This window comes from Schistosoma haematobium, chromosome ZW (genome assembly GCF_000699445.3).
Source record: "Schistosoma haematobium chromosome ZW, whole genome shotgun sequence".
Lineage (NCBI taxonomy): Eukaryota > Metazoa > Platyhelminthes > Trematoda > Strigeidida > Schistosomatidae > Schistosoma > Schistosoma haematobium.
Window position 1 is genome coordinate 14,739,273 of NC_067195.1, and position 13,132 is coordinate 14,752,404.

General features: G+C 30.6%; 1 protein-coding gene across 1 annotated transcript; it reads right to left on the minus strand.

The window, feature by feature from the left end:
• Positions 1-2,548: 2,548 nt before the first annotated feature.
• Positions 2,549-8,480, minus strand: TCTEX1D1 (Tctex1 domain-containing protein 1). Its single transcript, XM_012940492.3, has 3 exons — positions 8,273-8,480; positions 4,637-4,942; positions 2,549-2,968 (listed from the first exon to the last, which is right to left on the minus strand). The coding sequence occupies exons 2-3, from the start codon at positions 4,910-4,912 to the stop codon at positions 2,663-2,665; spliced, it is 582 nt and encodes a 193-aa protein (XP_012795946.1). The 5' UTR covers positions 4,913-4,942; positions 8,273-8,480; the 3' UTR covers positions 2,549-2,662.
• Positions 8,481-13,132: the final 4,652 nt, after the last annotated feature.

Below are 13,132 nucleotides of genomic sequence, written 5' to 3' on the forward strand. Positions count from 1 at the left end.
CATTTTGGTAAAAAGTGGAAGCCTTGGGATAACGAGCAATGTTTTTCAGTTCTTCAATGGTTTTTTAACAAGTAAATTTCATTTGTCTATTACAATGGATGGTAGGTTGCGACTAGATCTATGCACGACATAATAGTTAATTGATTTCTACTTAGTAGCTCAACGACAAACTTCTCAAAACGTCACCGTTTGTTCCTTTTTTGTTCTGTACTAAATATTCACATGGAGTTAAACAAACTTTCAAAAACTTGATGAAGTTAGTAATTGTTTTCAATGGATGTTATACTTAATGCTTCGGTTTTTTTACCCCTTAGAATAATTACAAAGAATCCTAACAAGAGCTCTTTAGTAATGAAGATATGATTTGGTAATCAATCCTAACTTCACAACAATACATTATGAGGCTACTAACATTGTCTTCAGTGGAGTAATTTATTCAGTGAACTCTAGTTTGTAAATAAATAGCTTCTAAGTATATTTTTTACGTTTTGCTTTTAAAACGTGCTTTAGATAATTTCAGTAAAGATATTGTTTTGCGTAATGCCGTTGTGTTGCTGAAAGTCTGAACTACGATTCTAAGCTTTTGAAGTATAATGACAGTAGATCTTCAAACCGAGGTAGATTACTGAGATGATATATTTACAACGCTTATGCTATCACAGAAACTTGAATGCATATAATTTAAAGCCTGACAGTAACATAGAGGTGTTCATTGAAATAATTCTAGATTTATAAATATGCAAGTATTCTCGTGGAATTTCATTTGGGCTTTGTAAATAATTACAATTAGCTGCAAAACTTCTATCCCAGGTTCTACGTCAGTTATCTTAGATCGTTTGATATTAATAATAATATGATAACATAGATAGTCATTTAGTTAAGTAGCTACTTTACGGAATCAATCAGCTGTTTGTAAATGCATGAAGAAATGAAATTATTATTACTTCTTTTTTACAGCTGGATGGAAGTGAAACGCTTAGTTAGATTTAGTTTTTACTTTTAAGCTGTTTAATAGATGGGAATCTACGTGCTTCAACCAGGTTGTTGTTCAGATCACGGTTAACATTGCAAATATAGGACGTATCATCTTTACTATTTACAGATATAGATTTTACTGACTACTAAGGACAAAATCGCTTTAAGTGAAATCTTCTTAAATTAATCACCTGGTAGAAAGCCCCGAAGGTGCAATAAGCATATACATTATTGAAAAATACCTTAGTTCTCAATTATATTTATAAAACTAAATAACCAGATCGTGGTTGCTAAAATCAACTCAATCTGTCAAATGTAAGTGAGGACCTAATACATACGAGATTAAAGTAACCACACTACATCACAGTGAGACAAAATTACCATACTAAATTCCAGGGTCTTAGGGAAAACTAAGAGTTCATGCACTTATGCAATTGTAATCGATTTGGACCCATATCATCCAACATCCTGTTATAATAGTCAAACAGATTCCAACCAGATAGTCTTCACATTCCTATATGGTTTAGACTTTGATCACTGCCACGTTTCGATTTGACCACCCCTGTCTTTCCAAACCATTTATGCTCTAAACAACGGATGTTGATATACGGAGTGGTTGGGAATACGTAATGGATGTCTGAACCACCTGACCTATTCTAAAAGATTACATGTATCAATTTATTAACTTCCTATTTACCTCACGATTCAAACCGTTATTTTTTATGTTATAGACTTTCTAGAAAATAATAAGTTATTCCAAACAAAGTTCACTACCGAGTGGTTAGATTATACACATTTGTCACTGATGAGATAAAAATCTATGCCGTAAAGAAGTGCCTAGTATTGGCTAGTATCTGGGAGCCAACCTTCAGGTGCTAGAATAAATATTTTATGGTGAAGATTTTACTATGGTGTAACTCATTATTACTCATTTGAAAAAGTAATAGCAAAGGACACTGAATCATAAAGACAGTGTAAAGAATAGCTCAGGTGATTTAAATTCTTGAGTATTTTTCAATCCATGACTAGTGTATGAAAGGAATCTAATTGAAATTCTTCTTTTACAGTTCGAGTTAGCTATTAAAGATCGTAGTAATTAGACATTTTACATACTGAGAGTCATAAAAAAACACTTGCCTCGAACATTGAGAAAAAACCTATTATCGAGCTAGGATCAGAACTCCATTCACAATGTTTGAAATAACGACAATACAACTGAATTCGATAGAATTTTATGCATCAAAAATATTCAATAGTTTACGTTATGGATTTGTAAGTAGTCGACAGTAAACCATAAGATTAGGTTTCCTATTAGTCGACACCCATCGTAAAGGTGTAACTGTAGTACTGTGAGAACTGATGCTGCCTGGTGGATTAGAGTACATATAATCTAGTTTAGTAGTCTCATATATTACTATCAAACCAATCGAACAACAACTGGATAATTTTTCACAATTGAATAATCACTAAGTAGTCCTCATATTTGTCTAGGCCTCTAGAAGTGACCAAATTCTATTGATCAGTTAATTAAGTCACTGATAAGATGAATATCTTAATATAAATAACAATCAACCATCGAGATATTTATATTGAAATAAAATGATAAATATGTCATTCAATAATCACTTGATATATATATATATATATATATATATATATATTTCTCTAACTGTCATGACAACAATTATTATTCAAAATATACAGCATGTATAATACCAACAGCAAATATTTTTGAATTTGAAAATATGGCTGATGCATAAGTATCACCCATTTCAACATTCCATACAGATTGACTACTAATAAATATACTATTACGTTCCGGTGAACCAATATGAACTTGTACAACAAATTTATACCTTGATGGAGTATTTAATTCACGTACATTTTTTCTTAACATATTTGCTAAATTCATTGATAAAATACGTGCTTGTAACGGTTCATAGATAACATCTTTCAATGTGTGATCCAATGTTGTTTGAATTAAATTTCGTAACTATTAATAGATTAGTTTAAGTAAAACAGAAATGTTATATAATAGTGAAAGAAAAAAAATATAATGTATACTATCATAGTTAACATGTTACATTCCCTTGCACTATAAACATAGCTTATCAAGAGAATAAATTAACACCTGATGTGTTGTGCTGATGATGTCGTTCATAAGAACGATGAAAGCTTCATGACCAAAACATCCAGCTCAGAGAACAAAACTCCATCCAAATTATCCACCTGAGCTACAAATCTTCACCATCTCATAAATTATCATTAAGATAACTGACACAGTCAATGTTCAATATGAATTTTGAAATGAATTCCTCTACTAATAGTGATTTGAAATTAGATAAAATAGTATGTATACTTACAAGTTTTGGTAACTTTGTATATTCTTTACAAAGGTTATTTACTTTCTTACAAATACAACAACAGTTACACTGGTTTGATTACAAGTAAACGGAAATGCCAATCATAGAGAGAAGACTATTGGTATTGTTCATATGTCTTTGGAAAAAAGATAGTTTAAGTTCCTCATCATAATCATTGTTATCAGTATGGAGGTTCGAAGAGACTGCTGAATGATCTCGAGATTATGGACCAACCTAAGTTATTATTACTTTGAGCAATTCCTATACTGATAACTAAATACATATGTTTCAAAAGCAATTCGAACAGAATTAAAATCGAATTATTATAGAAGTTACCTAAAATGCCAAACCATGGTGACTGCATCAAATCAAAACACATTATTAAGTATTCAATCGAGATGAAAGCAGAAAACTAGATGCAACTGATGTGAGTTAAGATTCATTACTTCTTTAAGGTTATGACCTGTATCTGACACAATGCAGGTGTATTCCTGAAGACAGTTAATTGTACGCTATAAACGCTCAGGAGAAGTTGCATTTGTATTGATGATAACTGTACCAGCAACATCTCAATACTTATCTTGTAAGACCACATAAAACCTTTCTTCAGATACTTAATTCGTGAACTCTCAAATACCTTAAAAGTAAATGATATATATAACTGATTGCAAACTCCATGATCAGTGTGGCAATCTACATTGTGTATAACAAAATAATATATGTTACAGTAAACTCAATCTGAAATATATAAGTCATTGATGTTTCGGAATTGATAACAACGAAGGTGAATATCAGTGAGAACTAAAACTATCCCTGATGATCTACGTGACTGAGTGTTAATAATGTTTAGTGGTCTCATTAATCATATGAATAAATAAGTAAAGCTGATACAGTTTTCGAGTTGAAATAACTAAAATTATTTTTTAATCATAATTACAAATGAGCACCAATAACGTTGTTTGGTAAATTATAATTTATGGATGACCTTTGAGGAACGCTAAAGTGACCTTGAAAATGAGGGTTTTAAAGCAGTGTGATGAATTAAGATTATAATTTTCAGTTGATGGTTAGGGTTAGGGATTAGATTTAGAGTTTTCACCACGAACTAACATAAGCTGAAATGCCAAAACTTTATTTAGCCAAATGGACGAATGAATTTCGCTCCAAAATCATGTTATCCTAAATCTGATTGTTTCGTTCATATATTACAGTCTCGCCAGTTATTTTTATCAAACTCATCATTCTTTAATATGGATAATTACAACCAATTATCAAATTTCATTGGTAAAAAAACTAACTTGTTTCTGTTTAATTCTTTCATTTGGTTTCGGTTGTATTCTATATGTATTCTCATATTTTATGTTTTTGTTAACTCCACCACGTAACATTCCAATAAGTGAACCATGTCCACCAAACAATGACCTACGTGATGCAAAACTAAAACGACTTTGTCGTCTTGACTGAGTAATAATTGATGGACGTCGACTATCTGTTTGTGGTGTATCATGTGATCCTTTACGAGTTTTATCAGTGTCATCAATTGAATCAATTCTGGATAATTTTTCAGCAGACATTCTTTTAGATTTAGGTTAAATATTCATATACTATAGTAAATAATTTTTAACAAAAAAATAAAATAAACTTGTTAAGAACACCAAGTTCACAATGGTGTTAAACGAGATCGTGCATAATTTCTATTGGAAGGAAATATTGGTTTAGTTAATCCCTACAACATAAAGTATTTTCTTTTGTTAAAAGTGCTTTACTAATTTTGTGCATTTCATCTCTTACATACAATGTGAAAACAAGTAAATTCACTGACTAATTACTCAGGAGTAAATTGTAACATATTGTTTGGTATGGAATGATGATTAGATACTGTATGTTAATCCCATGAAGTAGCCATTTGGTTAAGTGATTGGACATCATTTTGTTATGCAATTCTTATTTGGTCGTTGAAATCAATTGATAGGGCTTTTTGTGGACAATTAAGTGAGGACTTCATGTATCTGATTGTTATTATTCTGGGATTATTTCTTTTACGAAACAAAAATAAAGGAGGGTAATAGATCACACTGAGATCAAATATTTCTGTTACATGCTGTAGTTATTCTGATTCATCACTTCGGTGGATATTGCTTTTATAATACATGAGAAATTCACGCGACAATACCAGAGTTGTTACAAATACAGACACATATCCGATGATTTCGTTCTATTCAGTACTTGTCAAAAAGGTGTGCCAGTAATCTTGGAAGAATTGATACTCCATGTCACTCAACTTCATTCAGAGACATTTACATTGATCTATTTGGGCTATATCTAATCTTCTGTAGGGCTGAAGTGCATTCATAATTGAGTGGCCACTGAGTGTTGACCAATGTCATGTATAACAAGTCCTTAGTCCTGGTTAAATTCTATAGATATAAACACTTTACATCCCATCATAGTGTATATGATATTGGGTAACTTAGACTAATGATCACATTACAACTTGGTCGGTATAATTCACTTAACTTTATGAAGAACTTAGTATTCATCAAATTGTTTATTACTTAATGGTCAATCAACTTTAAGTAAACTTGGTGATTTACAAGTAACATAAAACACATACGAGAGATCCTACAGTTTTGTTTTCTCTAAGGCTATAAGATATTAAAATGAACGGTTTTGACAAAACTAAATAAAATGCTTTATGAAGATTTAGATTTACGTTAGTACCTAGTAATCAGTATGCTTTCGGAAAGTCTTAAGATCAGCACACGTCATGAAAAAAAAACTAATTATTACAGAGCTAGAAATTCAAAATGCTATATTCTCATTGTATAATTGTTATGTAACTAAACTGTATATATATCCCCATTATTATAAGCTTTTATTTGACCTATCGACTAATATTATACGATATATTATTCTTAAGTTATTCGCAATCTATTAGTAACAGTATCTCACAATCACAGCCACTTTTGGCTTGATCTTATTTTCTATTTTATGGTATGATGCGGTCTGGTTTGTTTGTATATACACCAAATATGTCTGAAATATATGATTCATATACCGGAGGCTGATATTGATGTTCTGTACTGAACCGGATGGGTTAGGCGAGAAGCTACCATCTCGGAAGTCCAATGAGAGTTCACAGTGACTCTAAGCTGTTCGTATATATTCACAGGGCATAAGAACATAACAGTAACATTTAATAAATTCATTAGGACTTAATTGTGAATATATAAAAAAAAATATAGAAACTAGTGATGTTCTAAATACAACGCTACTCAATGATGATTTTTTAAAATTTAATCTTAATCTGAATACAAGTTCATTTGATGTGCTTCCAATAATTGTTAGTACAGAATAGCTGGAATTGTGATCAATGGCTGATATAGAATTACTACTTTCTAATTGGAAAATTTTAATGCTTAGGTTAACAGTTGTTCTCTTCTTTGAAACTATTCTCAATCCACCTTTCCAAATTCATTATGGTTATGCTAATCGTATCATTTCTTGATTAAAACAGTCTTTAGAGGTTTGAATTCTACCAAACAGCTTATCTAAATAATTACTGATTGTTAATTCTATCTGAATAGATAAATGTACTGAAATTCAAACCATAAATTGTTATATTAACAACAACAACAACAACAACAACAACAACAACAAAACCATTCAGCTTAAAAATGAAACTCGGTACTGATTACTGGAATTCCATGACTGTTATGTAATTTCATGAAACGTTTGAAAAGGTAGTGACAATTAGTATTCCTTCACCCAATGTCTTAGTATTAGACAGGACATTTTTATTAACAGGACACAATATATACTTATTACTAATCAATAAGTAAAGTTACTCTTAAATGACGACAATAAAAATTAATAGTTGCATATTAATAAAACTTGTATATCATTTCAGATAACTATTGAAATGTTATTGTAAATAGAAAAAGCATTTTAATATATTTCATAAAATAATCGGATTCTTGTATTATAGTTCTCCTTCCCTAATAGGTCTTATCGTGTTGCTTGTTAATGATTTATCTCTATAAAAATGAATATAATAGCTCTATTCAATGGTATGCAATGGGTGTGCAACTTGTAAGCTTGATTAAAATACTTTCAAATAAAATTAGAAATCTTTAGACTTGAATTAAGTTTAAGATCATTGATTTACATAAGATCGGCAATTGAATTCGAAATGAGATTTGTAAATGTTGAGGTACTAATCGTACGGAGTTACAACTTATTCACAGTGAAATGGATAGTCGATAGGTTATTCCTATTTCAGTCATACATTATCTCAATTAAAATTAAATCAGATTAGAAGATAATACAAAAGTCATACCACATGTAGATTAGACAGTTGTTTCTGGATAGTGGAATAACTTCTAACTGTGTTTGTTGACAAAATAAACTTTATCATATACAATATACCTTTTCAAAGTAGTTAACCTATCCGGTGTCACTGTTATTGCCTGGAATGGTAGTTACGTTTAAAAGTTATGAATAGGGGTCAGTGATTAAGTTATATGGCTTCCAGATTTATCACCGTATGCGATTATCCACCACTAGATGTTTATAAATGAAGCTCTACTAATATGAGAATTTCGGCTCAGAATCCACGAGTAATACAAGATTAAACAAATGAAATTACTTACGACTATTTAAACAGAGTTTCTAGTTGATTATAACTTGAGAAAATTTAAATTAGACTAAAGAATCAGTTAAATGGTTAAAAAGCCATAAGTTTTATCATCATTGTAACCGATGTAACATACAATCAATCTGATACTCTGCTTATTTAAAACCATTTATCATGACAGAGGTTGTATATAACTATTCATATATTCACCACAAGCATAATAATCACCAGATGGAGCCGTCTTAAACAACAGTGTGTACATAAAAGTGTGTATGTAAAAAAATGTAGTTACACTTACCGAATTCTACAATTCCGTAACTGTTGAAATTGATTTTCAAATTATTTTCTAGTTGGTGGGTACAATTTCAACTATAATCTATTCATGACGGTTGTTAAAAATTAATTCTTTTTATATCGCGACTACACGCGTAGTCATTAGCAACCATCAATATTGTTATTGGTTAAATTGAGTTCACAATATTTTTCTTCTTTAAGTTGATTTGTCTCTTGTTAGTTTGAGAAAAGATGACAGATGTTTTAACTTATTTATTTATTTAATTTATAAAACTTTTTGTTCTTAAACTATCTCTTGATTAGAAAAAATAATTCACTCAATAACATATAATACACATAGAAAAGTTGTACGTCCTGTTCCACTAAAAGTATCCTTCTTAAATTTCTTTTTTCCAAGAATTTAATGATCACAGGGACAAATTGGTTGCAGTAATATATATAGAGAGAATGAGAAACTTGGAATGACTACATTTTGTTGAGTAGTAACTTAAATTACTATGCTTTAGATGAAAACAAAGAAACAATCTTTTTAAGTGACAGAAATTAAATTTGCACACATAGAATCATGGCATTTCTAGTCATTTTGGTAAGGAGATGAACACTCCTTTAAAAAACTGAAATATTAGTTAGTAAGCAAATTATTTTAAAGACAAGGATTACTAGATGCTTATTTCTTCATAGTTTTGAACTCCTTAGGAATGATTTAAGCCCTTATACTGGATGAAACCTAAAGATTTTAGGTTTTACGGTGCATATAATAAATTTAACGAACTGAGTTTAAACAAAACGAATCGGACTTTTAGTTTCATTTGGCTTGTAGTAACATGAAATTCCATTTATGATAATTGTTTTAGTTCCTACTAGATACTGTCTAGTACTTTCTGGTCTTCATTAACCGATCCATAATAAGAAACATCAATAAATTGAAAAAGTCTCCACAAACACCTTGACCAATCACAAGTCACTTTAGACTAGACTCATCAATTAGTTTTTGAATAACGTTTATATGATTGAAGTTAAATGTTATAAGAAAATGTGTAATAATATATGAAATGTATGTTTATAAGAAATCACATTTCCAAGGGAGTGTTTTGTGTTATTTCAATTTGTATTATTAATCAACGTATCTAAATTTAACCAATCTAATTAACATTTTTAAGTTGCAAGCAGTAATCAACACTGACAGTGTGAAACATCCAAGTTCTTTATTCAAAACAGTTATTGTTGTCAATAGTATGTTTTTATGATATCTCAAGGAGTAATGATTTACATTTCTGACTTTTTGCGACCTGGTGTAAGTCACTTCTTCAGAGTAATTGAAAAAATAATCGGAATAAATTAATACTAGTTTGTAAGCACAGAAGGGTGGTAGTCAGAAATCCAATCCAGGATGCACGTTTCGTCTTATTTTGGACTCGTCAGCTAGATGTACCTGCATTCCAGTGTTGATGCTCACTTCGGGATTCAAACACAATACCGTTCATTTCAAATCTTATCATGTTATCCACTTAGATATTGAGTCCAGGTAGCTACTGACTTGTGCAATGGGATGAAGTTTGTTTCATTTGTATTGGTTGTTTGAATTTTGCCATAGACAATGCAAAATGGAATTAACACAAGTTTATATAGTACAACGGAAACAAAGCAGGATATTTTTAGCACCAACTAAATCTTAATACATCTGAATATGTTATGTTATCTTAGGTCAAGATGATTCGGTATGGGACATCACTGTGTTTATCTGTGTATAATGGTGAGAAGAAAAAGTGTATAAATTTGTAATATGAAGTACAGGAGATGATATTGTGTGTGTGTAGATTGTTCAAAAAATAAATAAGGTCAAATATGGTTGTTTGAATAAACATTTCAGGTTCGATGAATATCTCCTATGTCGAACGTATCACGATCGACAAAACCTAGTCTGTTAACACAAATTTGTGTGGATGTAAATGGGATATTATCTTTTATTATAACTAAAGCGTTTCTTAGAGTGTTGGTTGTTTTATAGAGAGCTTTAATTTTGTATATTTTTAAGGGCCGTTGTAACTCTTTTATAGTAACCTTGGCGGTAGGCTGAAACCGTGGTACTAATCAAAGATCTTTCATTGAAATTGCTATTTATAGATATGTTTTTGATAATATTCTTAGGAAAATTAATAAATCGTAGGTGTTTCTGATATCATCTTTTTCTTTAAGCTTTAGAAGAGCAATAAAGACCATTACTTCATGAGAAGAGTTTGTGAGCTATCTATATTATATGTAGTTTAGGATTTTCGTTCTCTATATTACGTAATTATAAGTTAAATAATTTATATAATGTAGTCAATAAATATAATATTCGTCAAATGTGATTTCAATTTTGAACAATATTCAGTTAAAATAAACTAATTAAACGGTGTGAATTATGACTCTTAGCAGAAATATGAAAGTAACTAACAAATTGGAGACGCAATAATTTCATCTAGACAATACCAAAAAAGTTTTCACAAAATTCTTGGTCTTTAATAAAAATTCTAGGATTATCCATAACTAGCTGAAGTCATTAACATTTTGTGTTTATGATAATAGTTGGAGGCAGGAATTGGATATTTTAATTTAATTCAATCAATGGAGTGAAGCATAAGTAAAAAAAAATTATAGAAAAAGTGACCAACTGACTATAATCTCAAATATTTTCCGACGAAAGTTCATTAATTTTGTAAAATGACTTCAATGAATCCTTCAGAGGAAATTAATATGATACTAACACCAAAGATAAACTCATTTCAATGTTTAAATAAGCAGCGTAAAACATCAACTGTTTACAAGCGGGAATAAATCATTCTTTGCTAAGAACTATGAAACAGTTACTCCTTGAATATATCTTTATTTTAAATTAGTTACTGTTGTAAAAAACATCAGTTGAGGCTAAGCTCATGAAGAAGCCTGAGCAACCCTCAAAATGACCTCGTGATCTGTAACTCACTTTTTAATTGATGGCCAGAGAGCTTGTATAATTTAAAAGTATTTTGTAACACCGAAGAAGTAAAACGTGCTCCAGGTTTGTGACTTTAGAAAGTTTGCTAGTTTTTCATGGGTTTTTGTCAGTTTTCTTCTACGTGTAACATTGACATTTATATACCATGATAACAAAAAGAACTTCTCCTAACAATTTTGAACGTTATGAGCACAAAAAAGATATGTTAATATCACCCAATTTAAGTGATGAAAGATAAAAGTCGTTTGTTTTTAAATTCTCAAGAAAAACTAGAATATTTGTCACGATTTTGATTGGCTCTTCCCTGTACCATACTTTACTGCTATATATTGCTTTACCTTATATATTAGGGATTCCATTTTATGTATTAAAATCAAGAATTGCATATGACAATTGATCGCATTACAAATAATCGTTTATATATTGAATAACTACTGATATGTTAGAAGTAACTTTGATAACATTTTTTAAAGATATTAGGTAGTTGGTCGCAGTCGACAAGAAACTCTTCTCAACCTAGGTTTCGTGCTAGTTGATACTAATCAATATGGCATGGTTGGAATCTTTGTGGGACTGATGCTTCCTGTGGGATTCAAACCCTCAACATCCTGTACTGAACAAAACCATTGTGAAACTCTATTCAAATGAACGAATAATGATAAAACATTATATTTCCATGAACGATTTAGTTAAAAATTACGTATATCAAGACATTTATTTTGCTGACAAATGTAAGTCTAATACTTTGAGTTTAAACTGGTGTGACATTGATTAATGAGCTCCGGTTATCCACTCCGTTGAAAAGTTATCAGTGAAATATCTTTTTACTGCATCTTTCCAAACTAAACTGTGACGGCCATTTGTTTTATCCGGTGTTAAAAGTCAAGTTCTGAAGACTTTTATCACCCAATGAAAACAACTGATGAACACAGTGATTGTCTTAAATTGCTACTGATTTTAGCAGCATCGATTTTAGTATGCCTTTTAGAGCATTATGTTGTACATCTTGGCATAATGAATTCAGAATCGTCCATCATAACCAACGAAATCATTATGTCTGATTTGTATACGAAGATATTGTTTTACATTTATTACATAGTGAGTAGTGAGACAATCATTTATGTGGAGAATAATGATGTGATTGACTAAACTGATTCATAACTCAATGAAACGTAGTGTACCACGTTAATTCCTAATTTATCTTTACATACAATTCTCTGTAAATATGTCCAGTGGTTAAATGAGGTCGATAAGTGGATTCGTATGAAACCTTTATGTCTGTCGACATTCATCGAGAACTTTTGACTGAAACCGTTAAGCAAGTGATGATCTAGTAGAGGTCTGATCACAACTTATCCTCGATCCAATCTAAGAAGTACGACGATCAAACAATTCTTGTATCAGTGATATTTTATTGCTTCGCTAGATGAGAGTTTTTATTTGGTAATCTATCGTAACTATGCACAAAAACCCATTTATTGTAAAATCTGTCAGTAAATGGTACAACGTAGCTTCACTTAGATCATATGATAATCGATAAATTACGTTTCCTGTTTAACCTTAATATGAACAAGCCAAACTGAGCAAATATGATTCCAGCTAGTTTGCATTGGATAACCGTCTTCAGTAATGTAATGTTACTAAAATTTAGAAGAGGAAGTTAGTGCATGATTAATTATTATTGTCTTGATGTTTATGCATATGATTGAGATATATGTATCACCCCCTGAACATTATATTTACTTGCTGGATTTCATGTTAAAATGGAAGAAAATCTATGAGAGCACTCTTTTTTAGTAGAGCGAGAGTGAAAAATACGCAATAGTTTACACTTGAAACCTGTTTTAATCAGAGTGCTTCTGGCTTCTGTGAAAATGTTGTGCAGAA

Bases quoted from the DNA above. Each gene is read 5' to 3' on its own strand.
- TCTEX1D1 (XM_012940492.3), bottom strand. From the start codon at position 4,912: ATGTCTGCTGAAAAATTATCCAGAATTGATTCAATTGATGACACTGAT. The intron at 2,969-4,636 runs GTTAGTTTTTTT...ATCTATTAATAG, and splicing joins AAAGAATTAAACAGAAACAA to TTACGAAATTTAATTCAAAC.